Source organism: Bos indicus, chromosome 1 (genome assembly GCF_029378745.1).
Source record: "Bos indicus isolate NIAB-ARS_2022 breed Sahiwal x Tharparkar chromosome 1, NIAB-ARS_B.indTharparkar_mat_pri_1.0, whole genome shotgun sequence".
Lineage (NCBI taxonomy): Eukaryota > Metazoa > Chordata > Mammalia > Artiodactyla > Bovidae > Bos > Bos indicus.
Genome location: NC_091760.1, coordinates 57,112,351 through 57,129,403, shown reverse-complemented (window position 1 = coordinate 57,129,403; position 17,053 = coordinate 57,112,351). Strand labels below are relative to the sequence as shown.

The 17,053-nt window shown below is 37.7% G+C and overlaps 1 protein-coding gene and 1 pseudogene across 2 annotated transcripts in view; both read right to left on the bottom strand.

The window, feature by feature from the left end:
• CD96 (CD96 molecule) overlaps nt 1-17,053 on the bottom strand; it is a 96,902-nt gene that overhangs the window by 3,052 nt on the left and 76,797 nt on the right. The window contains exons 9-12 of one of the 2 annotated variants that reach the window (XM_019977462.2): nt 14,955-15,032; nt 14,363-14,434; nt 3,305-3,367; nt 2,464-2,547 (exon numbers count right to left, since the gene is read on the bottom strand). In XM_019977462.2, coding sequence (XP_019833021.2) covers nt 2,464-2,547; nt 3,305-3,367; nt 14,363-14,434; nt 14,955-15,032 — 297 coding nt within the window. Of the gene's footprint in view, nt 1-2,463; nt 2,548-3,304; nt 3,371-14,362; nt 14,435-14,954; nt 15,033-17,053 lie in introns of both variants that reach the window. The other variant, XM_019977394.2, reaches the window with a different exon arrangement.
• LOC109571301 (cytosolic 5'-nucleotidase 3A-like) lies at nt 6,424-8,567 on the bottom strand (annotated as a pseudogene).

Below are 17,053 nucleotides of genomic sequence, written 5' to 3'. Positions count from 1 at the left end.
GCAATATAAATACAATATTCTGGACTGTCTTACTTTTTCTGTAACATGAAGGAAAAATTAAGTAAATGAACTCTCTTAGGAAATAAGATTGTCTGGTTCTGCCTGGCAGAAAATAAAAGGGAATGTTTATAATTGTATAGTTACTTAATTTTTTCCTTTTAAAAAGTGTTTTATGCTCATGTTAAAAATTCAAACAGTACAGAAATATAAACTACAATGAAAAGGAAGTATCCTTAATTCTTCAAATGCCAGCTACCCACACTACAGGTTATAATTTTTAATAGTCAATTATGTTAACTATTTAATAGTTAATTCCTATCAGAAATTTTTAATGCAAATATAAGCAAATATAGGTACTGTGAATATATATCCTTTCATATTACAAATGGGGGCATACTGTACATACTGCTCTGTTCTTGGTTTCTTTCTCAAACAAAAATCTTGGAATGTTTTTCACAGAAGTGCATAGAAGTTTACCTCATTTGATTAAATGACTGGATGGTTCTCCAGTGTGTGGATCTACTGTAGGTTATTTAATTGGCCTTAATATTGGATGGTTAAATTGTTTCCAGGCTTTTCTTATTTCTAATAACACTACAGTGAAATTCCTTATACATTATAGATAGATCTTTAGCTCTTCAGATTACAGAAATCATTTGGGCAAAAGCACATTTTTGCTTTTTTTTATTATTAATAAAAGAATATTTTCATTATTTTAAATAGATTATAAACCACGTGTAGACTTTTAAAATTCATTTGATTGCTTCAGATTTATTACACTGCTTTTCATTAAGTGAAGTCTCAAAAAAATAAAACACACACAAGCCAAAAAATCTGGATTTAAAATATTTGTTACCACATCTTTTTTATATTTTACATAGTTTGGGCGGCAGCCATACGATTCTGTCATAACACTGATCACCAGTGCTGAAGATTTTTCCTCTTACAACACATATCCAGGGATTGGAGGTCTTCCTGGTGCTCGTGTTACTTTAGTTTTGTCAGGCAGATGCTGACGGTACCCTGGAAGCTCACACAGTCCTATACTAAGTAACCCTGTGGCTCGCTGATGCACAGGGGCTAGAGTTCACAGTAGTTCAAAGTACTAGAGTATCACAATCACAAAAGAAACAATTACACAGGAAATCAATTTAGGACTACACACAATTCTGTTTCAGTGAAATCAAGACTTACTTATTCTACACTGGCAATATGGTAGACTATAACATTTTACCTCCAAAGTTTCTGAGAAATGAAAGAACAACAGGTTTTAGATAGATCTTCTATCAATGCTTACTAATTTTCTCCCAGCCAAATATAGAAAATGAGGCCATTGGCTTCAGCAATGTCCTGGTGGAAAAGCAGAGCTCCAATTTGCCCCAATTCTTCAAGTATGTAGTTCTTTTCCTTTTTAAATAATTTTATTTATTTATTTTGGCTGCGCTGGGTCTTGGTTGCTGCACAGGCTTTTTTCTCTAGTTGCAAAGAGCGTGGGCTCCTCTTCGTTGCGGTGTGCAGGCTTCTCACTGTAGTGGCTCCTCTTGCTGCAGAGCACAGACTCTAGGGCTTGCAGGCTGCAGTACTTGCAGCACGTGGGTGATTCCACTATGGGGAATCAGTAGTTGCGACTCCCCAGCTCTAGAGCACAGGCTCAGCTAATTGTGGTTCACAGGCTGTGTTGCTCTGTGGCGTGTGGGATATTGACTAGGAATGGAACCTGTGTCTCCTGCATTGGCAGGTGGATTCTTCCACTGAGCCACCAGGGAAGTCGTAGGTAGTTCTTTAGGGCACCAATAGTTAAAGATGTTGGTAGGATGTCAGTTTGTAGCTCCACTGCCATGCTGTGTGCAGGATGGATGATGCACCAGAGACTGAGGGCTATATGAACTTCAATATGAAATAAACTGAATCCCCAGGTAGAGTTCACCAGTTAAGTGAATATAAAGAGTTGATTATGCCTTGAATTTACAATCAAGATCTGCATTGGGAGGGTCATAACTTTATTGCAAACCTTGACCTCTTATGATAAAAAACAAGGATTATATTTAGCATTGACAAACTTTTATTCGTTGAATTATAGGAATACTCTTTGTTCCAACCATCAGACTATACTTTCATAAAGCTGAAATATCTCTCAGTACTTTTCACCTGGCTAATTCCTACTCATTCCAGATTTTATTTTAAATATATCCCCAGAGAATCCTTTCTAGTTCCCCAATTACAATCAGATCTTTCTGTTAGACTCTGACAACATCTTGCACTATATCATAGGATTTGTCACAAATAAATTTAATTGCATGATTATTTATTTACTGTGTATCCTCTATAATAGATTATACTCTTCAGGAAGCCAGTGTTTTTAATATTCAACAGCTGTCACAGTGCCTGACAAATGATAGGCATGCAATAAATATTTGTAGAGCAAATAAAACATAAAATTTTTAAAAATGGCAAATGACTCACCAGTGATGTGATTATTTTTAGTAGATACATTGGCAGTTGTGGGAACTTCTGAAGATGCTCTGGTTGTGCTAGTGAAGATGTCACCTAGGGATACAGAGGGAATATCTGAAGTAATCCTAAGGACCATTTCCATCTGGTCAAAAGTTGTAAAATGATGATTGGACTTCACTTGCTATTAGAAAGAGCTCATCTGAATGGCTCAAATGCTCCTAAAATACTAATATTATATGTAAAGTTTATTAAGGGCCAATTTATGCAAGGTTAGTATCCTAGGATCTAATAGTTACCAAAGGAGTGAAGCTTCCTATGGATTTAAAGGAAAAAGAGAGAAACAATACAGCACATACAGTAAAATAATATCTGCTAAAGAATCTCCAGGAGAAAATGATTATGGGATAAGGTCTGAAGCTGGGGTCATGGAGAGAAGAGGTTTATCTCTAGTGCCCCAGGTTATTAGAGGTCTCCCCATTCTAATGTGTTTGATAAGGTTATTAAAAATTCCTGTGCAACATTTGGGTAGACAAATCCGTGTCAACAAATCATTCCATTTTACAATGGAAAATTAAAGCTTAAAATGCATTTTAATGGATTTATTTGGTCCCAAAATGCATCTTGAAATAAAATAGAGGCAAATCTATGACTTTATCTCTGACTAACTTTTCTGAGTGACTGAGAAGAATTTTGCCTTCATTCACTGTCATTTTCATCTTCACTGTCATTTCCATCAAGACGCACTTTTAAATACCTGAGATTGGCTTTGTATCAGTTCTTTTCCAACTCTTCCCAAATAAAGCTGACTAATACCTTCCCTGACCCTCAAGACCCTCCTCTAAGTGCTCACCAGGAAGTGTTGAACCTGCACCCGAGGAGGGCAAACTGTTTGTTTCACTGGGCATCCATGGAGCTGCTAAAGGAAGAAGATATTAGAAAATTTATTGTCTCTTCTTGACCTTCAATTGAGTCTAATTATTATGAAAAAGGGATATTAATGAACATTTCAAGTAATATCATCAAAGTACTCTGCAGCACACCTCAGAATGTCCCAAAATAAAGTGAGAGCTGAAGATGTGTCTAATAAGGAAGGTTTTGTTTTTTGTTTTAAAATTGTAATATAGTTGCTCTACAGTGTTGTATTATTTTCTGCTGTACAACGAAGTGAATCAGCTATATGTGAATCAGCTATATAGTGAATCAGCTATATATTTCCTCCCTCTTTGATCTCCCTCCCACTCCATTCCTCATCCCAACTATCCAGGTCACCACAGAGCACCAAGCTGAGCTCTCTGCTCTGTATAGCAGGTTCCCCAAGGTTAGGCTGATTTTGTATGTAGCTATCTGAATTACACATGGCAGTGAACATACACTAATCTCAATATCCCAGTTCACCCCACCCCCCATCCCCATGTCCACACATCCATTCCCTATGTCTGGTATCTATCCCTGACTTGCAAATAGGTTCATCTGAACCACAGGGAAGTTTTATGATTATAGCCATATAGAGCAGGAAAAAGAAAGGGAGGGAAAACACTAGGAGCAGTTTCTCCAGCCACAGAAAGTGTGCTATGTCTGTCCCATAGATAAACTAAAAGAATGAGAGAGAAGGAAAGCCTACGTGTGTTATGGCAGCCTCAGTCAAGAGAAGATGCCAACAGGACTTTGAAGACCTTGGTGAAACTTGCAAGAGTGAACAAAATAATTTGTACTTGTGGGTAAGATGACATTCTTGTTTGAGTATGAAAACTGAACCATATCTATAGTGAATTATGAGACCCCTGGGTTACAGCAGAGAAGGCAATGGCACCCCACTCCGGTACTCTTGCCTGGAAAATCCCATGGACGGAGGAGCCTGGAAGGCCGCAGTCCATGGGGTCGCTGAGGGTCGGACATGACTGAGCAACTTCACTTTCACTTTTCACTTTCCTGCATTGGAGAAGGAAATGGCAACCCACTCCAGTGTTCTTGCCTGGAGAATCCCAGGGATGGGGAGCCTGGTGGGCTGCCATCTATGGGGTTGCACAGAGTCAGACATGATTGAAGTGACTTAGCAGCAGCAGTGGGTTACAGGCCTTGCTGGCTGCTGGGTGAATCCTTTTGATCCACTCAGAGGCAAACCTTCCCCTTTAAATGGATGGTAGCAATTCCAGAAGCACATATGGCTTCTGAAATAGACCTATCAATTCATTTTATTTAGTTCTCCATCTTTGGCAGAAGAGTTCCACTTCTTGGCAGTCTCTACATGTCTGTATTTGATAACATGCCTATAATGTAATGTAAAGTAAAATAGCTACAGTAGTATATGGTTATAATCGGTAAAAAGATATTATACTCATTTATTTAAAACATTGGCATATGTGATTTTCTCAGTTGAATGCTTTCTTACATATCAAGACCAAAACAAGTAGACAAAGCCAAAACAAAATAAAACAAACATTAAAACCCCCGTTGGCCTGACCCTTTCTTGATTTCTCACTAGTTGCCAATGGCAGTTGCTGGTGCAGACAAAGGCATGTTACCAGGCCTTTCAGTAGAGCTGTAAGTCAGTGCTTTCTGGGGACTGCTCCCAGGACAGTCTGTCATAGCTACTCCACTTGGAATTTTCCCCAAGGTTAGGCTGATTTTGTATATAGCTATTTTGAATTTGTTGAGGTCAGGGAGAGGTTCTTGTCTTCAATATAGTTCTATGACCCTGTGCATGTGATCTTGATTACTTTTTGTTCTAGACAAAATGCTAAGATCTATAGATGACAACAGACTGGGTACTTTTTAACACTGAGTTTTAATGTTTAAGCCATTAAGCTAGGAGTTTATTGACAATGAGCAAAAATCAACTAAAAAGAAACGGGAACCAAGCCTGGGTTTAGGTAAAATTATGAAGAAGGCAGTTTGTTCTGAATAACCTAGCATTTTTTGTTGTTGTTGTTGTTTAATATGGAATCTCCTTTACTTCCTACTTTTAGGGCTTGATGCCTCTATTTCTTCCTTTCTTTAACTTTTTAATGCACGGTATGTGGGCTCTTAGTTCCCTGATAAGGAAATGAACCCACACCCCTGCATTGGAAGGGCAGAGTCTTAACCACTGGACCACCAAGGAAGTCCCAATGCCTCTACTTCTTTTCTCTTCAAAATCTGCTATCAAGAAAGGATATGATAAATTCAATTATGCTAAGATACAGATGGTTTAACAAGTTCTATCACTTTGAGAGAAATGGGTATTTAAAAAAAGATTTTCTATTTTATGTTTATTATCAGTAAGTCAATACAGAACACTTGTAATGATCAGTGACATGTGGACAACAATAGTTTTTTTCATCAAATAGAGTGCCAGTCCTTTCTGTAAAATCAATATTGATTTTCTCCAAACAAAAGAACCAAGCATAATACAATTTCAGGAGATGTTAGCATCATTAGCATGATACATCCAACTTGCAAAAATGGCAATATTTAAAATGATGTAAATTATTTGACCATTTTATAAAACTTCCTTTTGGCCTTCTGAAAACTTTGCAAGTATAAAAAGATCTCAAAAAATGTGCAATAAAATTGAACTACAGGATGTTTAAGTGGGAAGGGGCATGGGTAAACCTCTGGCTGATTCATGTTGACATTTGGTAGAAACGAATGTAACACTGCAAAGAAATTATCTTTCAATTAAAAATAAAAAATTGAGCTATAAAAAATACACTTTGGAAACCTAGGGAGTTATTTTTCTGATTTTGTCTGAGATTTTTCAAAATCTGTTAAAAAAAAGTGGAAACTTTTTTTTTTTTTTAATTTTTAAACTTTACAATATTGTATTAGTTTTGCCAAATATCGAAATGAATCCACCACAGGTATACCTGTGTTCCCCATCCTGAACCCTCCTCCCTCCTCCCTCCCCATACCCTCCCTCTGGGTCATCCCAGTGCACCAGCCCGAAGCATCCAGTATCGTGCATCAAACCTGGACTGGCGACTCGTTTCATACATGATATTATACATGTTTCAATGCCATTCTCCCAAATATCCCCACCCTCTCCCTCTCCCACAGAGTCCATAAGATTGATCTATACATCAGTGTCTCTTTTGCTGTCTCGTACACAGGGTTATTGTTACCATCTTTCTAAATTCCATATATATGCGTTAGTATACTGTATTGGTGTTTTTCTTTCTGGCTTACTTCACTCTGTATAATAGGTTCCAGTTTCATCCATCTCATTAGAACTGATTCAAATGTATTCTTTTCAATGGCTGAGTAATACTCCATTGTGTATGAAAACTGTTGAAAGAGGTGAAAAAGAGGAGTTTCCAGTTGATAGATTTAACATGTCTGACAATATATAAGTAATGTAAAGGAAAAACTTCAGGAACAAGAATATATCATAGTTGAGTCTTTGAGCAAGATGAAGAGATAGCAGATCTTGTATCAGCTGCTTCCACAGGAGAGAGGTCTTCCTGCAGAATGCCTGTTTACAGAATCCTCAGTAAGACAGAGCTGGCCATTTCCAGTGATTTATCTTTCACTAAAGAATACTTTTTCTAAAAGCTCAACTAATGTATACTTAGATATCCATTTTTAGGATGTGTTAAACACTGGCTACACTCCATCTGCCGTCCTTAAGTCTCCTTGGGTATCTCTCAGCAGAGTTAAATTACTGTTGTTTTCTAACTGATTGAAATATTCTGTGTTCTTGAGGTATCATCTCATTTGTTAAATATATAAGTTAATTCTCCTTTAAGTCCTTTGGGAACATTTTCACCTACATCTAAGAATGAACGCTACTTTGACATTTGGATGATAAACATGAGCTCGATGGATAATGTCCTCTCGTACATCACCATTATCAACCAAAAATATGAACATAGGGATACTGTGTTGTTCAGATCAGATCAGTTGCTCAGTTGTGTCCGACTCTTTGCGACCCCATGAATCACAGCATGCCAGGCCTCCCTGTCCATCACCAACTCCTGGAGTTCACCCAGACTCATGGCCATCGAGTCAGTGATGCCATCCAGCCATCTCATCCTCTGTCGTCCCCTTCTCCTCCCGCCCCCAATCCCTCCCAGCATCAGAGTCTTTTCCAATGAGTCAACTCTTCTCATGAGGTGGCCAAAGTACTGGAGTTTCAGCTTTAGCATCATTCCTTCCAAAGAGATCCCAGGGCTGATCTCCTTCAGAATGGACTGGTTGGATCTCCTTGCAGTCCAAGGGACTCTCAAGAGTCTTCTCCAACACCACAGTTCAAAGGCATCAATTCTTCGGCGCTCAGCCTTCTTCACAGTCCAACTCTCACATCCATACATGACCACAGGAAAAACCGTAGCCTTGACTAGACGAACCTTTGTTGGCAAAGTAATGTCTCTGCTTTTGAATATGCTATCTAGGTTGGTCATAACTTTCCTTCCAAGGAGTAAGCGTCTTTTAATTTCATGGCTGCAGTCACCATCTGTAGTGATTTTGGAGCCCAGAAAAATAAAGTCTGACACTGTTTCTACTGTTTCCCCATCTATTTCCCATGAAGTGGTGAGACCAGATGCCATGATCTTCGTTTTCTGAATGTTGAGCTTTAAGCCAACTTTTTCACTCTCCACTTTCACTTTCATCAAGAGGCTTTTGAGTTCCTCTTCACTTTCTGCCATAAAGGTGGTGTCATCTGCATATCTGAGGTTATTGATATTTCTCCCAGCAATCTGAGTTTCTCAAATAAATTTTTATATTCTTCCTTCAGCATAGCATCAGTTTCTTCCACAGTTCTTTTAAATTTAGCTTTTGATAAAATAAACATTATTTGACAAGGAGACTACGTTACTTAGCATACCATTCTACCATAAAAGGGTACTTCTCTTCTATAGTAAAAACAAGATCAACTTTGATAGTATTGTCTTTTTCCTGAGTTGCAATAACATTTTTTGACATTCATCTGTAACCAGCTTACAGTTCTCAATAATATTATGACATGTTAGGCATCTTTCCTTTTGTAGGAAGATCTATTTTGTGTCATATTAAAGCCCAAGATTATCTGGTTTGGCAGACCCTCTTCTGACAACATCACAGATAATTTCTGTTACTCTTTTGGGGTTCTTGAGGCAACGTGAACTTCTCTAAAACTCTGGCATAATTTTTATATGTACAGACTTTCTACTGGGTAACCAACCTTCCTTAAGACATTCTGACTTCTGCCCTCACTTTTGTCCTTAGAGCAAAGGCATAGGGTGGCAAGCAATAGCCACAGAATCAAGGCTATGACATAGAGACCTCACTGATCTTGGTCTTCTGCCCTATCTTTTTCTTCAAGGTACTGGGTCAGCATCACCCCTTCCATCAGATGCAGTGGGCACCAGCTACTTACTGTCCACTCTTGCCATGATCACTTAATCTATAAATGGGACCCTTATGCTCTTCCTGACCACAAAACAAACATGATACTCACAAGCTTTGGAAGTGTGGGGCTTGTGTACTAACAGTGTAGAAATCCATGGAATCCCCATGGTATTTTAACGAAGGAGAGAATTTTAAATCAGAGGAATAAATCTATAATTTGAGGCTGACTTAATGAGGAATTAGGTGACAGAACGGGAGCAGAACAGTGTTTTAGAGAAGAGAAAATGGAAAGAGTTGTGACCTGAGGCATGTAAGATTTTTAGAATTTGAGGGTAAGAATGGTGAGTTTATTACTCAAAGAGTCAGCATCCTGACCAACAGAGAACAGAGGGGCTGAAGAGATCCTGGTGCAGCCTGCGATAGGACCTAGCATTGTTGTAGGTCCTGGCTTTGCTGGGTCCCTCCCACTGATCCTCAGCTCCTTAGTTCCAGCTTTTATATCACACTCTGCCTATAAAAAGTAGAGGGGTTCTCATGAAATTATTACCAGGAGTCTGAGGAGAAATAGCCAGGACCGGGGGCAGGATAAGCAGTACAATTGTAAGAGTTAAGAAGAGCTATGGCTAATTCATGTTGATGTTTGGCAGAACTAACACAATTCTGTAAAACAATTATATTTCTATTTACAAATAAATTTAAAATAAAAAGAGTTAAGAAGAGTATATAGAGTTGAAGATGGCGGCAGCCGTTCTCAGTGGGCCTTCTGCGGGTTCCGCGGCTGCGGTTCCCGGCGGGCCCGGGGGTCTCTCGGTAAAAAAAAAAAAAAAAAAAAAAAAAAAAAAGAAGAGTATATAAAATTTGAAGAATAAGGGATGCCAGGTTCAAAGAACAGAATGAAGACCTCATGTGAGAGCAATAAGAGGTATCCCGAGGCTTGTGTGTGTGTGTGCGCATGCATAAATAAACTTGATGATTTGATGATGGGTAAATTGGAGTGTTTAAGGACCCATGGAGACTCATATCATTTTTCTGCTTGTCTGAGACAGACTGATTTCAGAGTGGCTTCAGGCTCCACTGGGACAGATGGATGACTGGAAAACCCAGGGGGAAAAAAAAGTAATTAAGCTTCAATTTTCTGCTCCATGGCCTGATCACCTGAGTGTCAGGATGAAAATATGTCCCAGGACATTATTAAGGTCATACACTTCGGGTATTTAGAAGGTCAGTTTTGGTATCCCCATTTCATAGATGGTTACACTAAAATATGCATTCCTCTTCTAGACTGCAGGAACTGGGATAAAGATTCTAACATTCTTGATTTCCAGTTTAGACCTCTTCAAGTTAATAAATAACAAAATAACAACAAAAGAATATATTAAAACAAGTATGAGATTAGTGTAAATGCAATGTGCTCAGAATCTTCTAGTGGCGTTTAATATATATGAACTATACAAAGTGTATGTATAAGCAAATATCTCATAGAATGTGTTCACAAAGAGCAAGGGCCCTAGAAACACTGCTAGTGGGTTTATTTCACTAGAAATCGATCCATTATCATTCTTTTTCTGCCTCTGAGCATTTCATAAATCAATTGAAATAAACATATTGAAAGAAAAAATTCCCATTACCAATGCCTGCCACGAATCTTGCCAAATGCATCATCTAATATTAGATGTCATATTACAGTCCAATCCAAGGAGTAAAAACATGTTTCAAAAACAGTTTGGGAGTGAGCAATCAATATTAACTTGTTGGACCCTAATGTGTTTTTGTGAATGATTATAAATAGAGCAACTCACTGCAGGGAATTTTTTCTCTAAGCTTATAGATGAAAAATGGCAACCAGTTAACAAGATCTTCTTGCATAAGTAAGAAGGGAGTTTTCCCTGCCAGGAAAAAATTGTTTGCTGGGTTTTAGAGTCCCTTCCTAGATTTCACAATTTCTAAGGCTATTTTTATGATAAGAATGATAAAGAGATGTCTAAGGAAAAATGAAGTTTTCAAGTGGGGAAGGAGAGAAACTGTGAAGGATTACAATAGTTTATTTCATTATGAACTCTATTAAAAAGAATAAAAATATTCCTGTGTAAATTAGGAAGCACTTTCAAATAAGACCCTTTCAATTTTCTAGTTTCTAGGGCAAAAAGTACCTTGGGTGGTCTCTGTACTGTATACTGTAGTGATGCACTGGATGAAGAGGATTTTAGTATGGGCACAGATGCTAATGTAATAATTTAAATAAAGCAATAAGTGAAAAATTCAAAACCTCCAATTAAGCAGATCATTTCTTCTCACTGTAGTACATACTGGCTATTGTTTTGTTTGGCTTCATAATATTCATTGAGTTGTTATCTCATCCTATTCCACATTCTCTTATTATTGAACATATTTTTCCTTAATAATTCTCCAACTCATACACAGATTTTGGAATTATATAAATAACATTATAAATGTTTACTTCCTCTCCTATCTTTTGTATGTCCATTCAAAAGCAAACATTGTCTGAATATTGTCTACATATTTTAAATTTTTATCAAATATTAAATCTAAGCCATATAGTATTTGGTTATATTAATACTTGTTTTAAACCTAAATAGTATCACACTAAGCGAAGTAAGCTAGGCAGAGAAAGACAAACATCATATTATATTACTTTTATGTGGAATTAAAAGAATGATACAAATGAACTTATTTACAAAACAGAAATAGACTCACAGACATAGAAACTTACGGTTACCAAAGGGGAGGACAGGGAAGGGGTAAATTAGATTGGGGTTAAAATACACATTACTATATATAAAATAGATAATCAACAAAGGACCTACTGTATAGCAGAGGAAACTATACTCAATATTTTGTAATAACCTACAGTGAGAGAGAATGTAAAAAAAGAACATATATTTATGTATATGTATAACTGAGTCACTTTGCTGTACACCTGAAGCTAACACAACATTGTGAATCAACTGTATTTCAAAACAAATGGAAAAAAAACTTTTTAAATTTAAAAAATAAATTTTACTTGAATTTATCATTCCATATATTGTCACTTGGCATTTACTTTTTTGATTCAACATAGTGCTAATAGAATTCATTCACGCTGCCATATGTGACTGACATTCACTCATTTTTCATTGTTGCATAGTATTTTATGATTATATTACAACTTACTTATCTACACTCCTAACTATAGATTATTTACAGTTTTATTTTTTGTTGTTATTATAAGCAGTGTTCCCCTCACCAACATTTGTATACAAATCTCCTGGACACATGTAATAATTTATTTTTTGGCGGGGTATTTATATAGGAGTGGGCTTCCCTGGTGGCTCAGTCGTTTAAGAATCTGCCTGCAGTGCAGCAGACGTGGGTTCGATCCCTAGGTCAGGAAGATTCCCTGGAGAAGGGAATGGCTACCCACTCTAGGATTCCTGCCTGGAGAATCCCATGGACACAGGAGCCTGGTGGGCTATGGTACATGGGGCTGAAACATGACTGAGTGACTAATACTTGAAGTAGAAGTGTTGGATTGTCTGGTATAAAACTCTTAAGCTATAAAAAATAATGCCTAAGTAGTGGAAAGAGATGGCAATAATTAATACTCTCACCAGCAACATATAACAAATTTCATTGATCTGCATCCTATACAACTCTCAGCAATTTCAGACTTGTTCATTTTTGCAAATTGGTTATGTATAAAATAACTTTCTGACTTTAGTCTTCACTGGCATGTCCTGATTGTTAGAGAGGCTTAGAATCTCTAAATGTTTTCTGGCTACTTGGATGTTGCCTTCTGTGATGTACCTATTTGCTCATTTCCTACTGCTTTTTGTCTTTTAAAAAACTGGTTTGTAGACGTTCTTAATATATTCTTGATTTAAAGTTTTGATCCTTTGTCAACTATACATTCTTGATCCTTTTTCAAACATGTGGCAAATATCTTCTCCCAGATTATAGCCTGCCTTTTTAAAAACTTTCTTGAAGGAGTCGTAATGAAAAGAATTTTCTTAATTTAATTTTTCAGTCATTTTTATGTCTAGTGTTTCTTCTTTCCTCTGCCCTTCTCTAGCCCGAAGCTGGGAAGGAAATCACCCTGATTTTATTACATGTTTTAATATTTGGCTTTTTGACATAAATATTTTAAACTATATGGAGTTTATTTTTGTGTAATGTACATGGTGGGGGTGCATTTTAATGTGTTTTTCTTATTAAAAAACTCAGCATTCCTGGGTCCACTTGCTGAATGGTGTCTGCACAGCACTCTGGACACCACCTCTGACATACATCACGGTCATGCTGCCTGTGATCTTTTGTGTGCTTTTTCTCCTCTCCTGTGTGGTCTCTCTCTTCCTTTTCATTCTTGTATTTGGGTACTATGTTCACAGGTGTCTGTTATATTATCAACATATTTGTTGAGAGATATATATTACATTCAATTACAGAGGGTCATGCCTAGACTAATGATGAAAGTATCATGAACTGAAGATTATGATTAACCTAAATTTGTGAACCTGAGCTCCATCGAGCTCAAGCTCAGTCACTCAGTCGTGTCCGATGCATTGTGATCCCATGGACTATAGCATGCCAGGCTCCTGTCCATTGACTTTTCCAGGCAAGAAGACTGGAGTGGGTTGCCATTTCCTACTCCAGGGGATCTTCCCAACACAGGGGTCAAACTTGTGTCTCTTTCATCTCCTGTATCAGCAGGCAGATTCTTTGCCACTGAGCCACCTGGGAAGCCTGAAGTCCATAAAAAAGATAAATAATGCTCAAAGATAAATATTATATAGGTTCCTTTTTCCTCTTTGATTTATTTCCTAAGGACAAGTTCCCATCAGTGAGATGACTGAGTCAGTGAGTATAAACGATGTTTGGAGGTTTTCAATGTATAATTTAAATGCTTTTTAAAAGGCACATGCACATTTACTCTGTGGCAAAGCGCCCAGGAATTAAATTCGGAGTCCTGAACCTGTGGTACCCAGGGGCTTCACTTCTCTTTGCTTCAGCCACATCCTTTGCCACTTAAGACCACACTCATCTTCGTCTTGACCACTAACAGGCAGTGAATTTCCTTTTTAGACCCTGTCAATACCTGCTAAGGCAGCATCAACAGACCCCGCTGCTACTTGGTCACATGGCAAGTAACAAACTATTTTTGTGCTTCACACTGAGCTTCTTTTTTTTCCTTTTTCTAGTGATATGCACATTCTAGAGAGTTCTCTTTTCCCCCAGATCTACTCATAGTTTGCTTTTTCATCTCCACTTTATTCAGATGTCACTTTGCTCAGGAGGGCCTTCCAAGACCACCTTAACTAGAAGGGCACTGCCCCCTCGCTCTTGGTTCTCGCTGTCTCTCTTCTCTGCTTCGTTTTCTCCATATCACTTTTCATTATTTGTCTGTCTCTCATCCACCTGATTGTGGAACTTAGACCTGTTTTGCTTACAGATATCCCCAGCATCCACAACAATGCTTTAAACATGGTGGATGCCTTGTAAACATTTGTTAATGCGATCATAAACAAAGCACACAGTAGTTGTTCAGTATATGTATTGGATAAATGAGTGAGGCCCGGAGGACTCCAGGGACTCACATTTCACTCACAGTGTTTGGCGTCTTTCCCACTGGAAGTCCAGGAGTAGTTGAAGCCTCGGGTAGGCACATCGGAATTACTGGCTGAAAGACAAAAATTTCACAATTCTATTTTCTAATAAAGTTGTAATTTAATTTTACTTTGATATGCTGAATTTTTAGTCTGTATGACTTCTGGGAAATCTGAAATTGAAAATAATGCTTCCTGACACAGAGAACGCTAGCTGGCTTGTGTTAAGCTAAAGTCTGTAGTTTATGTTTAATGCCCAAAGAAAGCAGAGATTTTCTTTTTTTTTTCTCTTCTTGTCACCAACTCAGATCACTGGGAGTACTCTCAAAATTACTTTAATATTACTCTTAAAATCCCATGACAAATGACAGGTACAATGGAATAACAAATCACCAATCCATATTTTTAAGATTATAGTAATTGTCACATCAATATATAGTCACTGGATTACAATTTCCCACAGAGTAACTCAAAAGCAAAATATCAACATAAAATGAAAAATGCAGTTTTCCCCCAAACCTCAATATTATAGCTGCAATAAAATCTGTGGTTGTATTGTCTCTTTGGAGTCACATGAGGAGTCTTGCTACTCACTTTGAACACTTGGAGGGATGACGTTTGAAGTTGATGTGCTCACATCTACATGGGCTGTTGATGATGGAGTTCGATAACCTATTTTGAAAACAAAATTTCCAAACTGTCATAGGAATTTACTTTCATATGTTTAAATGTGCCACTATACTTAAAAAAGGTGACATGTAGAACATGGAGTATTGGATTTAGAAAGAATCTTGCTGCTGCTGCTGCTGCTAAGTTGCTTCAGTCGTGTCCGACTCTGTGCGACCCCATAGACGGCAGCCCACCAGGCTCCCCCGTCCCTGGGATTCTCCAGGCAAGAACACTGGAGTGGGTTGCCATTTCCTTCTCCAATGTATGAAAGTGAAAAGTGAAAGGGAAGTCGCTCAGTTGTGTTCAACTCTAGCGACCCCATGGACTGCAGCCCACCAGGCTCCTCCGTCCGTGGGATTCTCCAGGCAAGAACACTGGAGTGGGTTGCCATTTCCTTCTCCAATGTATGAAAGTGAAAAGTGAAAGGGAAGTCGCTCAGTTGTGTCTGACTCTAGTGACCCCATGGACTGCAGCCCACCAGGCTCCTCCGTCCATGGGATTTTCGAGGCAAGAATACTGGAGTGGGGTTCCATTGCCTTCTCCAATGTATGAAAGTGAAAAGTGAAAGGGAAGTCGCTCAGTTGTGTCTGACTCTAGTGACCCCATGGACTGCAGCCCACCAGGCTCCTCCGTCCATGGGATTTTCCAGGCAAGAGTACTGGAGTGGGGTGCCACTAAATCTTAGTGCACACATAGTCTGATGGCTTCATTTTATGAATTATAGAGTCCAAAAGTTCTATGCTTGTGGTTGCACACCCAATGCTCAATATTATTTATTTTATATTAACCCAGTTCTCCTTAGTACAAGTGTATTACATTCATACTTTCAAAATATTTTATTTTAGTGTCTACTATGTACAAGATGATTCACATGCAGTTTGAACAATGAAGACAAGATCTTCACCCTTATGGAACTTATCTTGTAGTGAATTTTCACAATTATATATAATTTTTTCACATATGAAATATGGTTTCACATTTACTTCAATTCTTAGCTTTCTAAATCATCTTAATCTTCATAAGCCATAATTTCCCATTTTTCCTCTTTCTTCCCTTCCCCCCAAAATGAAAGACTAATTCATTTTCATTTGAAAATACCTCTAGAGATAAAGCAAGGTAGATTGAAATACAAAAATACTCAACTATAGCCACTGAAACATGTTATGTCTCTTGGGAAGACAAATGTTTAATAGATTTTATTTCTATGTATTTCTCCTTTGCTCCAAAACATATTCATGGAGGCTTACATAAATATGCAAATACAAGAAGATAAAAGAAGTGGATAGAAAGGGAAAATAAGGGTAGGAAAAATAAAGTTAGGTAAAGAATGTTGAGTGTTGTTAAAACCTAGCTGGGGATATTACATAATGTATTTCTTGATGTAATATTCTCTTAGATATGGACTGCACATTTGGTCAGAATGTTCTAGTAACAATGTTAAGAAATAAAGAGCATTTGTTATACCACTGATGAACATTATAAGATAAAAAACAATCAATTTTAAAGAAAATAACTGCTATTCTTTTTATTATGATTAGAAAGAATTTTCTCCCCAGTTTCTATAAAAAGGGTACTGTAAAATGTGTACAATATTCTCAATATCTTTACAGTATGGCAGCCAATATATTCTTTCACCCTCAAGCTTTAATTAGTAGTGAATAGCCTGGCAACTTCCCAGATATCTCAGTTCCTGGAAAGGGCATGCCTTAAATAGAAAACAAGGGTAATTGAATCTCTGAAAGAAGTATATATAAGATAAATAAATAAATTGGCATCGTGGCTCGTGTGTGTGTGTGTGTGTGAAGTCACTTCAGTCGTGTCCAACTCTATGCAACTTATGGACTGTAGCCTGCCAGGCTCCTCGGTCTATGGGATTCTCCAAGTAAGAATACTGGAGTGGGTTGCCATATCCTTCTCCAGGGAATCTTCCTGACCCAGGAATTGAACCCGCTTCTCCTATGTCTCCTACATTGGCAGGTGATTTCTTTACCATTAGCACAGTTGTAGGTCACATAAGAGATGAT